General features: G+C 43.7%; 1 protein-coding gene across 3 annotated transcripts in view; it reads right to left on the bottom strand.

Annotated features, from left to right (window-relative positions):
• Positions 1 to 824: 824 nt before the first annotated feature.
• Positions 825 to 20516, bottom strand: part of LOC139420618 (receptor activity-modifying protein 3-like) — a 40422-nt gene continuing 20730 nt past the window's right edge. Inside the window, exons 1-4 of one of the 3 annotated variants that reach the window (XM_071170818.1) lie at positions 14088 to 14131; positions 13909 to 13938; positions 13391 to 13553; positions 4003 to 5368 (exon numbers count right to left, since the gene is read on the bottom strand). In XM_071170818.1, the coding sequence (XP_071026919.1) occupies positions 5113 to 5368; positions 13391 to 13553; positions 13909 to 13927 (438 nt within the window). In that variant the 5' untranslated portion in view covers positions 13928 to 13938; positions 14088 to 14131 and the 3' untranslated portion in view covers positions 4003 to 5112. Of the gene's footprint in view, positions 5369 to 13390; positions 13554 to 13908; positions 13939 to 14087; positions 14132 to 20516 lie in introns of those variants that run through there. The other 2 variants (XM_071170817.1, XM_071170819.1) reach the window with 2 other exon arrangements.

Raw genomic sequence — 20516 nt, forward strand, 5'->3', positions numbered from 1 at the left:
TACAATCCAGAGACTACAATCCAGTACTGTTGAAATTAATTGCATAAATCATTGAGAGCCTTGTCCTGAGGAGGATTTCACACTCAATAAATTATGTAAATACTCCCACAATCACGTGAGTGTGTGCGTGTGTGTATAAATCACCCAGAAGGAGGAAAAGCTCTGCAACTCAAACTTCAGGACTTTTCAATCACTACACAATGCCATTAGGAACGCAATCACAAAATGAAGCAAGTCATTGCAAAATCCCCAAATCCCCAAAAAAGCCCAGCTGCCTAGCAGAGCGAACTGTGGTAACAAACCAACCCCCCAAAAAACGGCTCATGAATTTCATTATGAAATGAGCTCTGGAGACTTCCTGTGGACTGGCCAGTATGTCTCTGAGGATGATTTTGAGCTTTGTAAGCCATGTTAGTATCTGTAGCCAACTTATCAGTGACAGATGAAATACTACAGTCCTCCTGGGGGGCTGCAGAAGGATGGGTGAGGGTGAGCGGCTGAGAGAGGAGTGAGGGGAGGGGATGTCCTGTTTAGGTCATGTGCACTGGAGCACGTTAGTGTGGGAAAGGGGAGCGCCTCAGTGGTTCGGGTGAAGGGAGAGAAAGAGACCGAGAAGCAAGGCCTCACTGTTGTGACTGAGTCTGTTGGAGGACTCAGGGAGTTTTGAATGTTATGGGGACTCCGTGAGAAAAGGGAACTTAAGCACACACGCACACACATGCATGCATATTTTCCTGCAGTTGGCAGCTTTTGGGCTCTCTTCCTCCCTCTGGTTCATCTCTCTCTCTTTCCCTCTCTATTTCTCTCTTTCTCTCTCTCTCCCCTTTTTTCTCTCTCATGGAACACACTTGACATTTCCATGAATCATGACCGTAACCTTTAGTAATTCATATTCTACACATTATAAACAAGGATTGGGGGGGGGTGTTGCTGGAGACTGTTAAACTCTCTGAGCTGAACAGTGCCGTTGGCAGACCCAGTCATAACAATGCATGTATGGGGAAGTATGGCACTCTTTGTAGTTCCTGTACCTCTTTTGGTTAAAATCATAGCCAGCCCATTTCCTTTAATTCTTTGCCTACTCTGGGAAACAATTTTATATCCTTCCTGCAGTCCAACTTTTGTGCTGCGGAGGCACTGGGAAGTCATCCTTGAGGGCATAATGCAAGACGGCTTCTCAGAATGAACTATTGTCTTTTTGTTTGTGTTTTAAACCCTTAATACAATGCCGAGATGTTTCTTGTAGTGTAAATAACGCTCGTTGTCTTGCTCTTCTTTGTTTATACCCGAAAACAATGCTAACAATAATCACTTCTCGCTGTATATCACTCCGTTTGCCATCCTGATGATCAGAGCAGAGTCGCATTGTCAACATCAATTCTCTTGTCTTTTCATACGTTTGTTTTCATTTCATAATAATGGCAAATGCTCCCAATTTTCAAAAGTGACTCTGTTTTGTCTTTACTGATTTACACAGAGGAATATGAACTCATTCATAAGGCCTAGTTAGTATCAATGCCCATATGGGACTGTGTCAATCAACAATGTTGAGTTTTACCTTGAAATTAACCTCATTTTCAGAACAGCATACTTTTAGTTATGTAGTGTATGTGGACACCTGTTTGTCGAACATCTTATTCCAAAATCATGGGTCTTGGTCCCCCCTTTGCTGCTATAACAGCCTCCACTCTTCTGGGAAGGCTTTCCACTAGATGTTGGAACATTGCTGCAGGGACTTGCTTCCATTCAGCCACAAGAGCATTACTGAGGTCAGACACTGATGTTGGGCGATTTGGCCTGGCTCGCAGTCGGCATTCCAATTCATCCCCAAGGTTTTCTATGGGGTTGAGGTCAGGGGTACGCGCATTGCCAGTCCATTTAGATTTTCCAACGGGGCTATACATTTTGGTGACATTTTTTTTTCTCACCTGAGTAGCCTCATTTCACTGCCAAAAATGAAATGAAACCATCTTGTGTTCAGCGAAATTACAACACAATATCAAATAGAGGTAGCCTAGTCAAATAATTAACATTCAATCACATTAACAGTTACTCTCGAGTAAGGAGGTTGGCTGGGGCAAGTGGAAGTGTGAACACGTAAACCCTCGTCAATTTGGGGCGCAGAGGCTGTGTAAATTTGGGGCGCAGAGGCCGGTACGTTGTTCCGGGGTCCTTGTTGGTCCCTGGTTTTATGGGGGGAGGGGTGACGACCCTCCCACTCTGTCTGCCGTATTCTCTTTGCTTTTGTTTCCTTATTAGGATGCCGGTGGGCGGAGCCGGGAGGGTCGTCAGCGACATGGGAAACACCTGGGCCCGGGTATGTCCCAGGATAAATAGACCTCTTCCACATTCATTGGGAGACTCTCTCCATGCAGACACACTATTGTTGATTTGTATATAGGTTACCTTAGTTAATAAATATATTTTGTTATTCTTTATCTCCACGTTGTCTCCCTTTTGTTACTGGCTTCGAGCCGGTTCGTGACAGAAACCAGTGGTCTAGAATATCATTGTACGCTGTAGCGTTAAGATTTCCCTTCACTGGAACTAAGGGGCCTAAGGGGCATTATTCCTCCTCCAATCTTTACGGTATGCATTGGGACAGGTAGCGTTCTCCTGGCATCCGGATTTGTCTGTCGGACTGCCAGATGGTGAAGCGTGATTCATCACTCCAGAGAACATGTTTCCACATAATGACAAAGCAAAAGTGTTTTTTTATTTTACGTTTTGCGAATTTAGTAAAAAAATTAAAAAGTATACCATTTGCTATGAGACTTGAAATGGAGCTCAGGTGCATTATGTTTCCATTGATCATCAGAGTTTCTAAAACTTGATTGGAGTCCACCTGTGGTAAATTCAATTGATTGGACATGATTTTGAAAGGCACACACCTGTAAGATCCCACAGTGGATACCAGAGCAAAAACCAAGTAATGATGTCAAAGGAATTGTTTGTAGTGCTCGGAGACAGGATTGTGTTGAGGTACAGATCTGGAGAAGGGCATCAAACAATTTCTGCAGGATTGAAGGTCCCCAAGAACACAGTGGCCACTATCATTCTTAAATGGAAGAAATTTGGAATCACCAAGACTCTTCCTAAACTGAGCAATAGGGGGAGAATGGCCTTGGTCAGGGAAGTGACCAAGAACCTGATGGTCACTCTGACAGAGCTCTAGAGTTCCTCGGTAGAGATGGGAGAACCTTCCAGAAGGACAACAATCTCTGCAGCACGCCACCAATCTGGCCTTTATGGTAGTTGCTGGACAAAAGCCACTCCTCAGTAAAAGGCACATGACAGCCCGCTTGGAGTTAGCAAAGTACAGAGATCCTTCATGAAAACCAGCTCAGAGCTCTCAGGACCTTCCAACAGGACAACAACCCTAAGCACACAGCCAAGACAATGCAGGAGTGGCTTAGCGACAAGTTTCTGAATGTCCTTGAGTGGCAAAGCCAGAGCCTGGACTTGAACCCGATCTAATGTCTCTGGGGAGACCTGAAAATAGCTTTGGGCTCCCAAATGGCACAGCAGACTAAGGAACTGCATCACTCGACGCTGTAATCGCTGCCAAAGGTGCTTCAGCAAAGTACTAAGGGTCTGAATACGTATGTAAATGTAATAAGTCTTGGTTTTTTGGGGGGGAAAATAATCTAAACCTGTTTTTGCTTTGTCATTATGGGGATTGTGTGTAGATTGAGGGGGAAAAAACTAAATGTGGAAAAAGTCAAGGTGTCTGAATACTTTGACGGCACTGTATAGTGTAGTTTTAAGCGTAATTGATCGTGTTTACACTTGAAATGTCAAAACAATATTATTTTTATGACCGCTAGAAACCTTTCTAATACATTTTCAGAGTTGCATAGGAGTTTTGCTTCGAACCGGTAAAGACATGTACTACATCTCAAAGATGAATGCAATTTGTAGAAGTAGGAATTGTTTGGAAAGAAAGAGGCAGAACATTTCACCATGGACATGTTGATTAATAACCAAAGCAGGGACCTATTCTAAGTCATTTAATTAAAACATTAAATAGCAGTACAGTAAATAATCCAATAGCTCCTCAATACCAAAAGTTTACTTCTGGCAAAATGAAATTCTCAAAATGAGATCCTAATCTTGACAGTGATTTACGTTCCTACCTCACCGGAATGATTAAACAGCAGAATTAAATACAAATTAGCGTGAGCAGAATTCCTGCTGATGTTACACCAACTAAGCAGTGCATTCAGTGATAACTTCTGCGGTATTGCCACGACAACCTAGAGAGGAGAAATAATGAAGGTAGATTCAGTGTGTGCTCGCTGGCGCCCCACAAACACTGCAAGAGAACAACTGCTCTATTATAAGGTACACATATAGGGCTTGTTCACACTCAATGGCCAAGTTCACACTCAATTTCCGTATATCACGAACATGTATGAACATGAAAATATACTTTTTTTGTTGTCTGAATTTAAGCTTTGGGTTAGGGATGTGGTTAAGTTTTGGGCAAAATTTAAATCAGGGATAGGGTAAAAATCCCTTTTTTGTTTTTAAATTTTATCCATCTGTGCAGCTTGACCCGATAGTGACAACACATAACAGGTGAGGAAGAAACAGTACTGTACAGAAAGCATGGCGGCAATACGGGACCAAAATGTAGTTTCTATACAGTAGACGGCACTGGTACAGAAAAGTACTGTACATATTCAGGTCTCAGCTTGTCCATATTGTCCTATTGAGTAGACATCTTCATGAGAATATATTTAAAAGTTTAACCATGTCTTATAAATTATCATATTTAAGCAGTCCCTGGGCCTCAGTCCCATTTCATACAAAGGATCAACAATCCTAAATGTCTCGTATGTGTCTTGGGTCCTTGGGTACAGTATATCTATCAAAAGGCCATGGACAGTCCCGAGCTCGAAAAATTGAGTTTGGATGCATCTCCTTCAAAGGCGTTAAGTGGCTTCTTTAATCCCTTCAATCCACCATTATCCTGAAATGACACAATGAACAAACAAAAGTTCCCTCTGTAGGTTCCCTAACCCAATTCCTCATCTAGGGCTCAATAAAGACGTTTATGGGTCTCTGGACATGCTGGACAGTCACATGGGAACCAAACCAACCAAGATCCTAAGCCAGGATGTCGCTGCGCTTGCTGCACCACACCACCAGCGCGATCATGGCCAGGGTGAGGAAGACAGGGATGAGGATGAGGATGGTGAGTGTGTCGTCCGGTGGGTCCACCAGGATCACCCTCTCCAGGGTGCAGTTGGAGAAGAAGTGCTTGTGGATCCGGATGATGTAGCTCTCCACCAGTGGGTTGGGCCAGTAGCAGTTGATGCGCCCGGCGTTGGTCTCCGTGCACAGTGAGAAAAGGTGGTACTCACTACAGAGAGAGCAGAGGAACACAAAGGGTTAAACAAAATGGGAATACAGGCTTTTGTTCCAGCCTTGCTCTAACAGCCTATGAGCAGCTGATCAGTAGATTTAGGTGTGTTAAGGCAGGGCTGGAACAAAATCTTGCCCTCCTAGTAGCTCTCCAGGAGGGTGGTTGGCCAATCCCTGGTCCAAAGGGCGAAGGAACACAAACTGTTTAGTCGATCATAGGGCAGAGGAACACAAAGTGATTAGCCAATCAGAAGGCAGGGTGAGGGGAATCTGGGGCCATGGATTAGACTGAAAATCATGTTCTCTGTATCTCAAAATGTATTCTCCATTTCAGGGGATAAGAAGAGTTAAGGGGTCTATTTAGCAGTATAGCTGTTACGATATGCTCAGCTACTTAGGTAGGATGTGTTTCAACTGAGAAATAGGGAGGGTTTATCCCTCAAATTCCTACTCTGCAAAAAAAGTTATCTCTATAGATAGACGCTAAAGTCCTGCATCTTGTTTCATAATACTCTATCGGAGACTGGTTTGTGGTCTCACGTGATCGTTACATCAATCTGGTCAACAGACAAATAGGCTGGTCCCACTTTAAATGAACAACATATAAAGCATTCATAAAGCCTTCATAAGCACTACTTAGATACATGAGACATAGTCCACTACGTCATATACCCATAAGTATGTCCTCCGTTATAGAGTATGACACAAGCCAATAGATGATTTGTGAAGAATCTTTGTAGTGCTTATGAAGCCTTTAAGAATATGTTATAAAGCTCTTGTAACTTTGTTTGTTTTTAAATGGGACAAATGTGTTTATTTCACTGTGGAAAATTATGGAGTAGCCATATGCCTAGGAAACTAATGACACAGACCCTGTGGCCAGATGTGTGTCCTCCTCATTGTTTACTTCATTAGCTACGAGTTGTACCCAGGCTGCCTCATTAGGGTCAATTTCTGTGTGTCTTACAAAGTGCACTAAAAGCAACCCATTCGAACATAAACATGACACAAATGAGCTGCACTTTCAAGGCTTGGTATAGTACAGGTTTAGGAGCTAAATGGGTGATTTGAGCCGAGATAATAGCCATCTAGGTGACATGGGGTCCCAGCCATGATGCTCACCTAGCAAAACAGATCATATCAGCCCCTGTTCGATGAAACTAGTCAAGACAAGTGGTTAGTTCTATATTTATCTTCAGTTTCCCCTCCAATGCCTTTCACACTAGCGGTGTGGTTTGACGTCAGCCAATCCCCGTCATTGCTTTCAGACGACCTCCACCTAAGTGCTGCAAATCGAATGAGCCTCGATCAAGCGTATAAATTGTGTCTCCATATGGACATAAGCTACCTGATTGCCGAGATAAGGGAGGCTGCTGTAAAGTCAATGGATTGGTTGTATGGTAACTCTGGAATAGCTTTTTGGCTTGGATATTATTGTAAAAAAAACTATGGTAAAACACATTGACCACAGACTGAAAAGTGATGGAATATGTCAAATTAGGATTTATGTTTACCATGAATTTGAGGCTGTGTGCTGTGTTGTCTTTTATCATTTAAAACCGGCAAAATCTTACCTATCATTAGAAAAACCAATGAATTCTTATAAAAGCTGATATTAACTCTTTCGTAACAATTGTATTTGTATTTATTGTACCTTTATTTAAGTAGACAAGTCAGTTAAGAACAAATTCTTATTTACAAGGACAGCCTACCCCGGCCAAACTCTAACCCGGACGACGCTGGGCCAATTGTGCACCGCCCTATGGTACTCCCAATCACGGCCGGTTGTGATACAGCCTGGAATTGAACCAGGGTCTGTAGTGAAGCTTCTAGCACTGAGATGCAGTGCCTTAGACTGCTGCGCCACTCGGGAGCCCGACATGGGTCACATTTTGAAAGAATGTAGCTTTTCCATCCACAAGGAGCATTCAAGAGGCAACTCATTAAGGAATGGATCGAAATGTACAGGAGGATGGTTACCTGGAGGAAAATGAGGAAGTCTCATGCTTTTTCAATTTCAGTCTATTCCAGGGGAGGGTCATGCGATTTGTAGTTGATTACATTTCTATATTTCTCAGAATTTGTTGCTTATTTGGCTATATATCAGTGTGTGCCTGATGCTGCCCCCATCTCTAATTCTCAGCTGAGCGCGTAATATCAAGTGTGCCTATAGGCTATTTAGTGTGGCCTCAATCAAATGATCCATAGCCTATAGACTATAAGCTAGGAAGTGCTGGATCAGAGAAGCACAGCGCAAAGTTATATTTCGAAGATAGGCTATACTGTAGTTTAGTCAACTATGTTCTGTTCAGAAACTAAAAAGGTTCTGATTATATAAAGTGATCTATAACAGTATTTCCAGCAGCTCTTTACATTTGGTGTAAGAGAAGAGCTGAGGAGACTGTTATTCAGATTCAGATATATTTCTCCTGTAAGGAAAGCGAACATGTTCCATGCTTCCTACTCCCAGTGCCAGAACAAAACCAACCCTCAATGACAACATTACATGTCAAATTCACTGCCAAACATTGCCTGGACAAATATTCTTGAAAAAATAACCTTAAAGCCTTTTGGGTCAGTTTTTAAATTAGCAGTGGCTTTTGAAATGCATCTGAACCATGGAGCACAGTCTCCCCTGGCCACATAGAATACTTTCAGGGTGTCACACCGTGATCTGTTGCACCTGTCCTTATGATTGTCTCCACCCCCATCCAGGTGTCGCCCATCTTCCCTATTTATCCCCTGTGTATTTATACCTGTGTTCTCTGTTTGTCCGTTGCCAGTTCATATTGTTTGTCAAGTCAACCAGCGTTTTTCTCAGCTCCCGCTTTTTCCCAGTCTCATATTTCTCGCCCCCCTGGTTTTGACCCTTGCCTGTCCTGTCTCTGAGGCCGCCTGCCCGACTACTCTGCCCGACTCTGAGTGCGCCTGCCGTCCTGTACCTTTACCCCACCTCTGAATTACTGACCTCTGCCTGACCTGACCCTGCCTGCCATCCTGTATCTTTGCCCATTTACTCTGGATTATTGACCCCTGCCTGCCTTGACTGTTGTTGCCTGCCTTGACCTATTGTTGCCTGCCTTGACCTGTTGTTGACTGCCCCGTTGCTATAATAAACATTGTTACTTCGACAGTCTGCATCTGGGTCTTACCTTGATCCCTGATACAGGGTAAGTAAAAAATAGTGCAAATATTTTTTAAATAATTTTTTAAATTATTTATTACAAAAAACACAAGGAAGGGGTAACATTAATGTATTAGAACATGAAGGACAAACAATACAGCATCAAGACACTATCAAACATGTATCAGTTTCCGCAACAGAGCCATCCTTATGTTTGAGGGTGCGTGTGCATGATAGTGATATAAAATACATATCATAGTTTCCTTTTTCATGATCACAATCTTGTGAAACCAGAACCCTCCAAGATCCCCTCACAGTTCCCCAATAGCTGTCTCTCAACCATTCGAGATCCCTCCCACAGTCTCCCCCCGAAGAAAATAAAATAAAAAATACAATTAATTCCATTCCCCACCCCCAAGAACCCCCCAATGCACCAACAACCAAGAGAATGAACTAAAGAGAAAAAAGGAAAAGACAGAAGAAAACAGCAAACAACAATGCAATTAAACAATATATATAATAATACATTTAAAACAAAGGACATCATGGACAACTGAAATCATGACAGCAATGCCTACTTGATATGTTTGTGTGTATGTCTGGCACTATTACATGTATGTGTGTGTGTTCTTGTATGTGATTATTTGAATGAGAGTGTGTGCATATGCATGTGTACAAACACCTGCAAGTGAAGATATTCTTTGCTGAAGCCAAATTAATATCCTCTTTATAAGGTCTAGAAAGATGCTTCAGAAATCGATGACGTCTTTATGCATGTTCTTCTGTAGAAAGCCTTGATAAAGTGTTTCAAACGAGACCCTGTTATGAAGTGTTGAGTCCAGCTTGTAAAATAAATAACCAAACATAATTGTCTGATTGTGTAGAGTCAATCAGGTTGTCAGAAGAATCTGTGCTGCTGAAAGATTTATCATAGTCTGCATTTGCCCTTAATTAAATGTCTGAATTTGCCCTTCTTTTTTTTAAACTACATGTTTAGAGAGGGATACTTGATGGAGGACAGGACAGACTTTATCACTCACATTTTAGATGGATTATTGCAAGATTGTTTTGGATTATGGTTGTTTAGGCCAATGTTTTATCCCAGGAGATCAACCTGGGGCATGGGGGGGAAACTGTTCTCTTCAAGTGATACATTTAATTTATTTCCAACTCCTCTCCCCATCTGTCCTCTCTGACTGGTTCTGTACTGACTTCATTAAATGTTTTACTAAATCACACAGACAGTAAATTCTCATTGTGTTTGCAAATGGCTGCCAGGATGCCATTTAAGGCCACTCTAACATGCACTGATGACCTTGGAGCATCTGTTAGTTGGAAGACAGACCAGGCCTGCTGATGATAATGTCCCTGTGTTAATATTCATTAGGAGGGGATGGCACCGTACCTGGCAATGGCATTCAGTCTCTGTGGGTGTTCTGCAGTTGGTCCTAGCCTGCTCAGCTGTTCCATTTGCTTGAATGTGTACCCGTGGTTCAGATTTGCTCATTTGAATCAATATAGCTGGCCATACATTTTAGAGAGAGTTCACTCTAACATGTACCGACACCTCACTGACATGGCCACATGCTTTGTTTCTCTCAGTGCGGAAGCACTGGCATTTAGTCATGGATGCCAAGGGATGCCAAGCTTCCCCTTCAATTTGCAAGATGCTGAATGTATCTCACCGGAGAAAGCATCCAAGTGAGCGAAACAGCTCCCCTCTGTCTCTGTATGTGTAGGCCATATATCTGATGCTGTCTGGTCAAAAAGAGTATAACATTGTTGCCACCTGTAGCATTGAATGCAATGGAAACAAGTGAGAATTTGGCCTCACTTGATTAAAAAAAAGTATAAAATAATAGCCAATTAGCATTGAGCTCAACTGTGAATGGTCCTGTCGCACCAAAAAACAGTGTCAGGGGAATTGGCTTCAATCACATCGAGAGCCAAAAGTCATTGACAGAAACAACTGAAATTGTTGTTGTCCTCCGGTGACTAGCTAGCTAAAATGGGCCCTTTCCTAAATTACCCATGGATGGAGATAGGGATTTGGACTTGTGGTTTTACTTAATTCTCAGTACTGGCCAATGATTAACGGTGATTCTGATCCAACCATGAATTCATACATTGTGCCCCTGGCCTGAGAGGAAGGAAGTTCAAATTTAGCTAGATGTAAAAGGCTAACGCTAACTAGCTCGCTCATTGTTGCCCATGAAAGCAAGTTAGGCTAGCAAGCAAGCATTTTAGCCAGGTAGTCTAGGACAACAAAAAATAAAAGCGTGTACTGTATGACAGTCATAGTCCGTTTCGTCAACATGAGAGGATGGCATTGGATTTCTCTACAAGTAGCGTTAATTCAACATGTTTTTTCTACTTGCATGAATGCACACGCACGCTCACACAAATCACAACCATGGACAGCCACATCATATTTAGTTTACGTTGATTGGACAATTAAAAAATATGTATCTTTTAGTTTTCACCGTATTAGACTGAGCATAGGCGATGTTGAGATGGTGCTGGAATAGTGGAGGCAGCTCCTGTTTTCTTTGAGACTTGCGGTAAGTCTCCGTGGTTCTAAATCAATAGTTGTTTAGTAGTCCGACAATGGCGGAAACATTAACTTGCTTGACCATGCTGTAGGTCATGCAACTGTTATATGCAATATGCTTTGTGGACTTCACCGACAGGTTGCTCTCCGATTTTGTAATGAAACAAAGGTGAGGTTTAAGTTATTCTACCACTGTGTCTTCTTATTGTCTCAGCCTTAGGCCTACATATCAAGGTTGCAAGGCATATTAATTAACAGGTTATAGAGCAAACGACGCAAATATCACAACACATAGGTTGTAATACGTCTCTTTTTTTGGGGGGGCTTGGCTTCACCAGTGATTTATTAAAAAGATAAAAAAATAAATGTTTTACCCACACACGGAACATAAACGAGGACCACTGTTTACATCAATCCAGAATCACAGATTATTGTGAAATAGACACATATCTTATTGGAAATTCATGAAAGGCACACAAAAAATATATATTTTTTGTTTTCAGTGAATTTTAATCACAGATAAAGACAGTAGGTTACTTAAGACAGAAACAATACGAGGGAGGTTGGTGGACGAAGATTAATAGATGGATGGGCATATAACATCTAGCAACCCAAATATTGCATGTTCGAATCTCATCACTGATGACTTTAGCATTTTAGCTAATTAACAACTTTGCAACTACTTCCTACTTTTTAGCTACTTAGCATGTTAGCTAACCCTTCCCCTAACCCTAACCTTAACCCTTTACCTCCTTAGCTAGCATGTTAGCTAACCCTAACTTTAACCCTAAACCTAACCTTAACCCCTAACTTGATAGTGTGTTGGTTTACATAAAGGTCCTTCACTTTCTCCCTTTTTCAATGTCTGTGTTTCTCTCGCTCTCTTTCATCAGAGTGCCACAGGCTCCCTGGAGATGTCCATGAGAATACATATCTCATGAATAACACATTAACAAATACTGTAAACATCATTCTCAAATGCTCCTTGTGAGAAAGCTGGTATGTATGGTAATGGCTGTCTCGCGGAGAGAGAAATGTCTTGACAATATAAAGCTACTGGACAATATTATAAGAGGTATTGTACTAGGTACAATATACGTGTATTCTTCCGAGAATTCCTTATCTAAAGCTTCAAGTGTATCATGTTGTATTCTTCACAGATAAAGCACAGTGTAAACTTAGCATCAAATAAAGCTTGTGCCCTGTTGAAATAAACAGATTGGAACTTTCATTGGCTGGTTATTACAAAAGGCCTTATTGTTCAACTTCTGTCGAAACCCTGTCTGTGGAAGATGGGGTTTACATGTATGTTTTCCTTAGATCCAATATTTGTAAATGTCTTGTCTGACTACAACATGGAATGTTGATCTCCCGATCGGGACTCCCCACGGAGAAGTAATAGAGAAAGTGAATTTCCCCAGAAACCATGTGTGAGATGCCCACAAAGCTACTCGCAATGTTTTGATGGGCTAAAGAACAATGTCCATGAACACATTCATTCTAGGAACGGAGCAGGCTTTGCTGACACTAGGGGAAAGAGGGAACGGTTCTTAGAAATGTCCGTTTCATCCCTATTACACTCTGTCATTCATGCTGAATTCTATTGAGGCTTAATCAAATCAAATAGGGGAAAAATCCATGTCAGGCTTCTGAATCCCCAGCACAATTATTTACACAACACTGACATTTACAGAGGGACATTTTTCTAGTGTTGATTTGCCTGTGTATGTGTGTTTGCGTGTGTGAACGGTTGAAGGGTGTTAGAGAACCATGCTGGGTCAGCCAGCAGGTGCAGGTGCCGCTCATTGGCCAGGGGGGAATTAACACTGAGCAGGTCCAGCCAGGCAAATGGCCCCCTGGATCTACTGTGCCAACAGGCATCTGGATTCCAATCGCCTGTTCACACACAAACAGCCAGATAGTGGGTTCAGAATATTGGCACGTTTTATAATTTTTTTTTACTAGACTGCCTACACTGCAATACAGTATTCCTTGATTCCTCCTACTGTGTGTCTTAATCTATTTTAAAAAATACTTTTAGCAATTTATGTTCTGAACTTCCCCAAAATGTTGTACAACAATGTTAGTGCATTTCATCATTTTAATGGAAATGTGTTTTATTTTGGCTTCAAGTTCCAAATCTTAGACTGCATCCAAAAGCTAAAAGTTTACCAACTGGTGTAGTGGGATTACACAGGTTTTGCTTGCCGGAAGTAATCCTACCTTTGCATTCTGACATGGATTAATATACTGGTACAGTTATACTGAGTGCCCTTAAGAACTGGGGCAGTGCATTGATAGACGGACTCTTTGGCTTGTTCTGATAAGACTGAAAGGGCTTTTACCTGATGAAGTGTGTTAAGTTACACCAGTTCTGGGGATCCACGTGGTCCATCTTTCGCTTGAATTCCTCCCCACAAACCTCCATCTCCCACAGTAACTGGGTCTCGTTGCACAGAGCCACACTAGGCCTTCGTGGTATAGACTCAACATTGATATTCTCTGTGGCTGCAAGACATAAAAAGGTCAAAATTAGAAGAAAAAAACACCACCTTTAATGTTCCGCAGTAGTATTAGGGCTGTCTTCATTGGGGAAAGCAACAGGAAAAAGTACTACAACTGAAAATGGGGTGTTTCTTAATGGGAGCCTAATGAACATACTGTAGCTGAATCTATTGTTATTTCAAATAGTGGCTATAACTTCTGGCACAGGGTAAGTTAGAAGTAAGGAATTTACATTTGACCAATTATGCCTATTATTGGCACAAGGTTACAAATTACATTGTAAAAAGTAGAGCATTTGAAAGCTGTGCTGCACAGTGTTTCATGTCTTCAGAAGGAGATGTAAGCTAAACTTCCTTACCTGACGATCCTCTTGTCATCCAAGAGTTCACTGTCAAAGACAAAATCACACAGAAACATGAAACAGAGTTACTAGTCATGACAAGTCTCAGTGAAGCTTGATTACATTTAGAACCATCATTAAATGCTGTTGACAAAACACAACTGAAACCTATGTGGAACTTTTAACATAAAACTTACCATTTTGACCAGGTGGCCATTAAATGTACAATTCCAAACACATCCTGGCAACAAAAAAATAAATGAATCCTCAGTTCATGTAACAGTGGTTTGAGCATGGCTGACTAAATTATAATTAGAATAACAGTCATTAAGGAGTTTTCTGGTACAAATGCCAAGCTGTCAGATGTTGTTGCTGCTGGGTTGTTATAATGTTGAAGCTGAGGAGAGGTCAATAACTAGTACTCTTTTCATATTATCGTGTCGACCTGAACCAAACCGTGTTGGCAAAGATATTTACTTTCACATTGTCCTCTTCAGCAGGATTCAGGCAACTAACGTGGATGCGTAACCAAGGACAGGTCATTGCAGTTCGGTTTGCTCTGCTTGGTTTCGGCTCAGTATTGTGAAAAGCTCTTAACTTAACTATATATACAGTACCAGTCAAAAGTTTGCACACACCTACTCATTCAAGGGTTTTTCTTTATTTTTACTATTTTCTACATTGTAGAATAATAGTGAAGACATCAAAACTATGAAATAGCCCATATTGAATCATATAGTAACCAACAAATTGTTACACAAATCTAAATACATTTGAAGTCGGAAGTTTACATACACTTAAGTTGGAGTTATTAAAGCTCGTTTCAACCTCTCCACAAATTTCTTGTTAACAAACTATAGTTTTGGCAAGTCAGTTAGAACATCTACTTTGTACATGACACAAGTAATTTTTCCAACAACTGTTTACAAACAGATTATTTCACTTACAATTCAATGTATCACAATTCCAGTGGGTCAGAAGTTTACATACACTAAGTTGACTGTGCCGATAAACAGCTTGGAAAATTCCAGAAAATGATGTCATGGCTTTAGAAGCTTCTGATAGGCTAATTGACATCATTTGAGTCAATTGGAGGTGTACCTGTGGATGTATTTCAAGGCCTACCTCTTTGCTTGACATCATGGGAAATCAAAGGAAATCAGCCAAGACCTCAGAAAAAAAATTGTAGACCTCCGCAAGTCTGGTTCATCCTTGGGAGCAATTTTCAAATGCCTGAAGGTACCACGTTCATCGATACAAACAATAGTACGCAAGTATAAACACCATGGGACCAAACAGCCGTCATACCGCTCAGGAAGGAGATGCGTTCTGTCTCCTAGAGATGAACGTACTTTGGTGCGAAAAGTGCAAATCAATCCCAGAACAACAGCAAAGGACCTTGTGAAGATGCTGGAGGAAACGGGTACAAGAGTATCTATATCCACAGTAAAACGAGTCCTATATCGACATAACCTGAAAGACCGCTCAGCAAGGAAGAAGCCACAGCTCCAAAATCGCCACAAAAAAAATCCATACTACGGTTTGCAACTGCACATGGGGACAAAGATCATACTTTTTGGAGAAATGTCCTCTGGTCTGATGAAACAAAAATAGAACTCTTTGGCCATAATGACCATTGTTATGTTTGGAGGAAAAATGGGGAGGCTTGCAAGCCAAAGAACACCATCCCAACCGTGAAGGACGGGAGTGGCAGCATCATGTTGTGTGGGTGCTTTGCTGCAGGAGGGACTGGTGCACTTCACAAAATAGATGGCGGGAAAATTATGTGGATATATTGAAGCAACATCTCAAGACATGAGTCAGGAAGTTAACGCTTGTTCGCAAATGGGTCTTCAAAATGGACAATGTCCCCAAGCATACTTCCAAAGTTGTGGCAAAATGGCTTAAGGACAACAAAGTCAAGGTATTGGAGTGGCCATCACAAAGCCCTGACCTTAATCCTATAGAAAATATGTGGGCAGAACTGAAAAAGCGTATGTGCGAGCAAGGAGGCCTACAAACCTGACTCAGTTACACCAGCTCTGTCAGGAGGAATGTGCCAAAATTCACCCAACTTATTGTGGGAAGCTTGTGGAAGGCTACCCAAAACATTTGACCCAAGTTAAACATTTTAAAGGCAATGCTACCAAATACTAATTGAATGTATGCACACTTCTGACCCACTGGGAATGTGATGGAATAAATACAAGCTGAAACAAGTCATTCTCTCTACTATTATTCTGATATTTCACATTCTTAAAATAAAGTGCTGATCCTAACTGACCTAAGGCAGGAATTTTTACTAGGATTAAATGTCAGGAATTGTGAAAAACTGAGTTTAAATGTATTTGGCTAAGGTGTATGTAAACTTCCGACTTCAACTGTATGTCTTGATGATCTTTTCAAGAGATTTAAGAGAGGTCAGAGCGACAGGTCTGTAATCATTTGATGCAGATGGATGAGAGGTTTTTGGGACAGGTACAACAGCAGATTTTTTCCATGAAGATGGAATTTCCGATGCAGCGGGGACCGCTGAAAGAGAGAGCAGAAGACAGTGTCTTGAGTGGAACAGTGTTGGAAGACACGACCACTTATGTTATCAGGCCCCGGGCTCTTTCGTGCTCCTTTGCTTTTGAACACTTGTTGTACAACTTCCTCATCGATGACACGCGCGCTCTTGGTTGCCATGACATCCTCTTCCAGATGAGCCAGGGCAGCGGGGGCGACCCCTGTTTCAAAGCGGGTGAAGAACTTGTTTAGTTCATTGGCTGTAGAGAGGCACACCCTCTCATCAAGGCAGGGATCAATACATTGCCTCCTTTTTGAATGGGGAGTTTGACATATTCTTAATTCTCTATCAGGCTCTCTTTTTTCACCTCTCTCTGTACCTCTTTTATTTTGAGTGGATTCCCGGAGGCAAACACTTGTTTCTTCTTGTTAAGCACCACTTTCTATTCTTTGGTCACCCATGGTTTGTTGTTAGGAAATATCTTACATGTTTTTTTTGGAGATCACCAAATCAACACAGAATTTAATATAGCCAGGTATTACATTAGTCAACTCGTTCAAGTCAGCTGATGATTCTTCAAATACACTCCAGGTGGTACAATCAAAGCATCCCTGCAATTGATCAATACTGTCATTGTCCCACACCTGTATTTGTTTTTCCACCACCTTCTCCCTTTTGATTAACTGTCTATAAGTTGATTGTAGAAGACTAGTATTATGATCTGATCCAGCCAGTGGAGGTCTGGCCAAGGATGAATACGCTTTGGGGACCGAGCCGTAACACAAGTCAATGATCTTATGTCACATACTGTAAGTCCTCAAATTGCGCTGTAACGGTTTTCTATATGAGAAGGAGAGTCGGACCAAAATGCAGCGTGTCGATTGCGATCCATGTTTTAATAAACAAACGTAAAACACGAATCAATACAAACACTACAAAATAAAGAACGTAATGTACCTAACGAAAACCTAAACAGCCTATCTGGTGAAAACACATAGACAGGAACAATCACCCACAAACACACAGTGAAACCCAGGCTACCTAAATATGGTTCCCAATCAGAGACAATGACGAACACCTGCCTCTGATTGAGAACCATATCAGGCCGAACATAGAACTGGACAAACTAGACATGTAACATAGAATGCCCACTCAGATCACACCCTGACCAACCAAAACATAGAAACATACAAATTAAACTATGGTCAGGGTGTGACAGTACCCCCCCCCCCAAGGTGCGGACTCCGGCCGCAAAACCTGAACCTATAGGGGAGGGTCTGGGTGGGCATCTGTCCGCGGTGGCGGCTCTGGCGCTGGACGTGGACCCCACTCCATAATAGTTTTAGTCCACCTCCTTAGCGTCCCTAGATAGGTTACCCTCCTTAATGACCGCTCGGGACAGAGGGGCAGCTCGGGACAGAGGTAGCTCGGGACTGATGGGTAGCTCAGCACTGAGAGGAAGCTCAGCACTGAGAGGAAGCTCAGCACTGAGAGGAAGCTCAGCACTGAGAGGAAGCCCAGGCAGGTAGTTGGATCTAGCAGATCCTGGCTGACTGGAGAATCTGGAAGAGTCTGGTCGACTGGCAGATCTGGAAGAGTCTGGTCGACTGGCAGATCTGGAAGAGTCTGGTCGACTGGCAGATCTGGAAGAGTCTGGTCGACTGGCAGATCTGGAAGAGTCTGGTCGACTGGCAGATCTGGAAGAGTCTGGTCGACTGGCAGATCTGGAAGAGTCTGGTTGACTGGCAGCTCTGGCTGCTCCATGCTGATTGGCTGCCCCATGCTGACTGGCAGCTCTGGCTGCTCCATGCTGACTGGCTGCTCCATGCTGACTGACAGCTCTGGCTGCTCCATGCTGACTGGCAGCTCTGGCTGCTCCATGCTGACTGGCAGCTCTGGCTGCTCCATGCTGACTGGCAGCTCCATGCTGACTGGCTGCTCTGGCTGCTCCATGCTGACTGGCGGCCCTGGCTGCTCCATGCTGACTGGCGGCCCTGGCTGCTCCATGCTTACTGGCAGCCCTGGCTGCTCCATGCTGACTGGCGGCCCTGGCTGCTCCATGCTGACTGGCGGCCCTGGCTGCTCCATGCTGACTGGCGGCCCTGGCTGCTCCATGCTGACTGGCGGCTCTGGCTGCTCCATGCTAACTGGCAGCTCTGGCGGCTCCTTGCAGACTGGCAGCTCTGGCGGCTCCTTGCAAACTGGCAGCTCTGGCGGCTCCTTGCAGACTGGCAGCTCCCTGCAGACTGGCAGCTCTATGCAGACTGGCAGCTCTATGCAGACTGGCAGCTCTATGCAGACTGGCAGCTCCTTGCAAACTGGCAGCTCCTTGCAAACTGGCAGCTCCTTGCAAACTGGCAGCTCCTTGCAAACTGGCAGCTCCTTGCAAACTGGCAGCTCCTTGCAAACTGGCAGTTCTGAACAGGCGGGAGACTCCGGCAGCGCTGTAGAGAAGGAAGGCTCTAACAGCGCTAAGCAGGCGGGAGACTCCGACAGCGCTGAAGAGGAGGAAGGCTCTGGCAGCGCTGGACAGGCGAGGCGCACTGTAGGCCTGATGCGTGGTGCTGGCACTGGTGGTACTGGGCCGAGGACACGCACAGGAAGCCTGGTGCGGGGAGCTGCTACCGGAGGGCTGGGGTGTGGAGGTGGTACTGGAAAAACCAGACCGTGCAGGCGCACTGGAGCTCTTGAGCACCGAGCCTGCCCAACCTTACCTGGTTGAATGCTCACGGTCGCCCTGCCAGTGCGGCGAGGTGGAATGGCGAGGTGGAATAGCCCGCACTGGGCTATGCAGGCGAACCGGAGACACCGAGCGCAAGGCTGGTACCATGTAAGCCGGCCCAAGGAGACGCACTGGGGACCAGCTGCGTAGAGCCGGCTTCATGGCATTAGGCTCGACGCTCAATCTAGCCCGGCCGACACGTGGAGCTGGAATATACCGCACCGGGCTATGCACCCGCACTGGAGACACCGTGCGCACCACTGCATAACACGGTGCCTGTCCGGTCTCTCTAGCCCCCCGGTAAGCACAGGGAGTCTGCCCAGGTCTCCTACCTGGCGTAGCCATACTCCCTGTTAGCCCCCCCCCAATAAATTTTTGGGGCTGCCTCTCAGGCTTCCATCCGCTACGTCGTGCTGCCCCAAGGAAGAACTGGAGGCGGCGAAATTCTCCAGGCTGAGCCCAGGGTCCTTTACCGTCCAGTTCCTCCTCCCATGTCCATTTCTCCAGGTGGTGCAGCCTCTCCCACTGCAGCTGCTCCTGCTGCTGCTGCCTCTTCTCCTGCTGCACCTTTAAGCGGCTACACTCCCCTGGTTTAGCCCAGGGTCCTCTCCCGTCGAGGATTTCCTCCCATGTCCAGAAATCCTTATTGCGCATCTCCTCGCGCTGCTCCTGCCTGTTGACACGCTGCTTGGTCCTTTTGTGGTGGGTGATTCTGTAACGGTTTTCTATATGAGAAGGAGAGTCGGACCAAAATGCAGCGTGTCGATTGCGATCCATGTTTTAATAAACAAACGTAAAACACGAATCAATACAAACACTACAAAATAAAGAACGTAATGAACGTAACGAAAACCTAAACAGCCTATCTGGTGAAAACACATAGACAGGAACAATCACCCACAAACACACAGTGAAACCCAGGCTACCTAAATATGGTTCCCAATCAGAGACAATGACGAACACCTGCCTCTGATTGAGAACCATATCAGGCCGAACATAGAACTGGACAAACTAGACATGTAACATAGAATGCCCACTCAGATCACACCCTGACCAACCAAAACATAGAAACATACAAATTAAACTATGGTCAGGGTGTGACATGCGCTTAAGAGTACAGCCATTGAAATCCTCCATGATGAATTTGGGCGCATCGGGGAAAATCACATCAAGCTCTTGAGTGAGGTTAAGAATTGAGTGAGGTTAAGAATGATGTCAGCTGCATTGACACTGTTTGCTCTTGGATGGATATAAACAACTGTCAGAAAAAGCATGGTTCACGGGGAGGTAGAAGGGGCGTAGTGACGCTTATAGTAGCTCTGTATCAGGAGTGCAGAGTGTTTTCCTGACAATCGTAGTTTTACACCATCTATCATTTATCAGAACACAGACTCT

Source organism: Oncorhynchus clarkii, chromosome 11, assembly GCF_045791955.1.
Source record: "Oncorhynchus clarkii lewisi isolate Uvic-CL-2024 chromosome 11, UVic_Ocla_1.0, whole genome shotgun sequence".
In the NCBI taxonomy this organism is placed as follows: domain Eukaryota; kingdom Metazoa; phylum Chordata; class Actinopteri; order Salmoniformes; family Salmonidae; genus Oncorhynchus; species Oncorhynchus clarkii.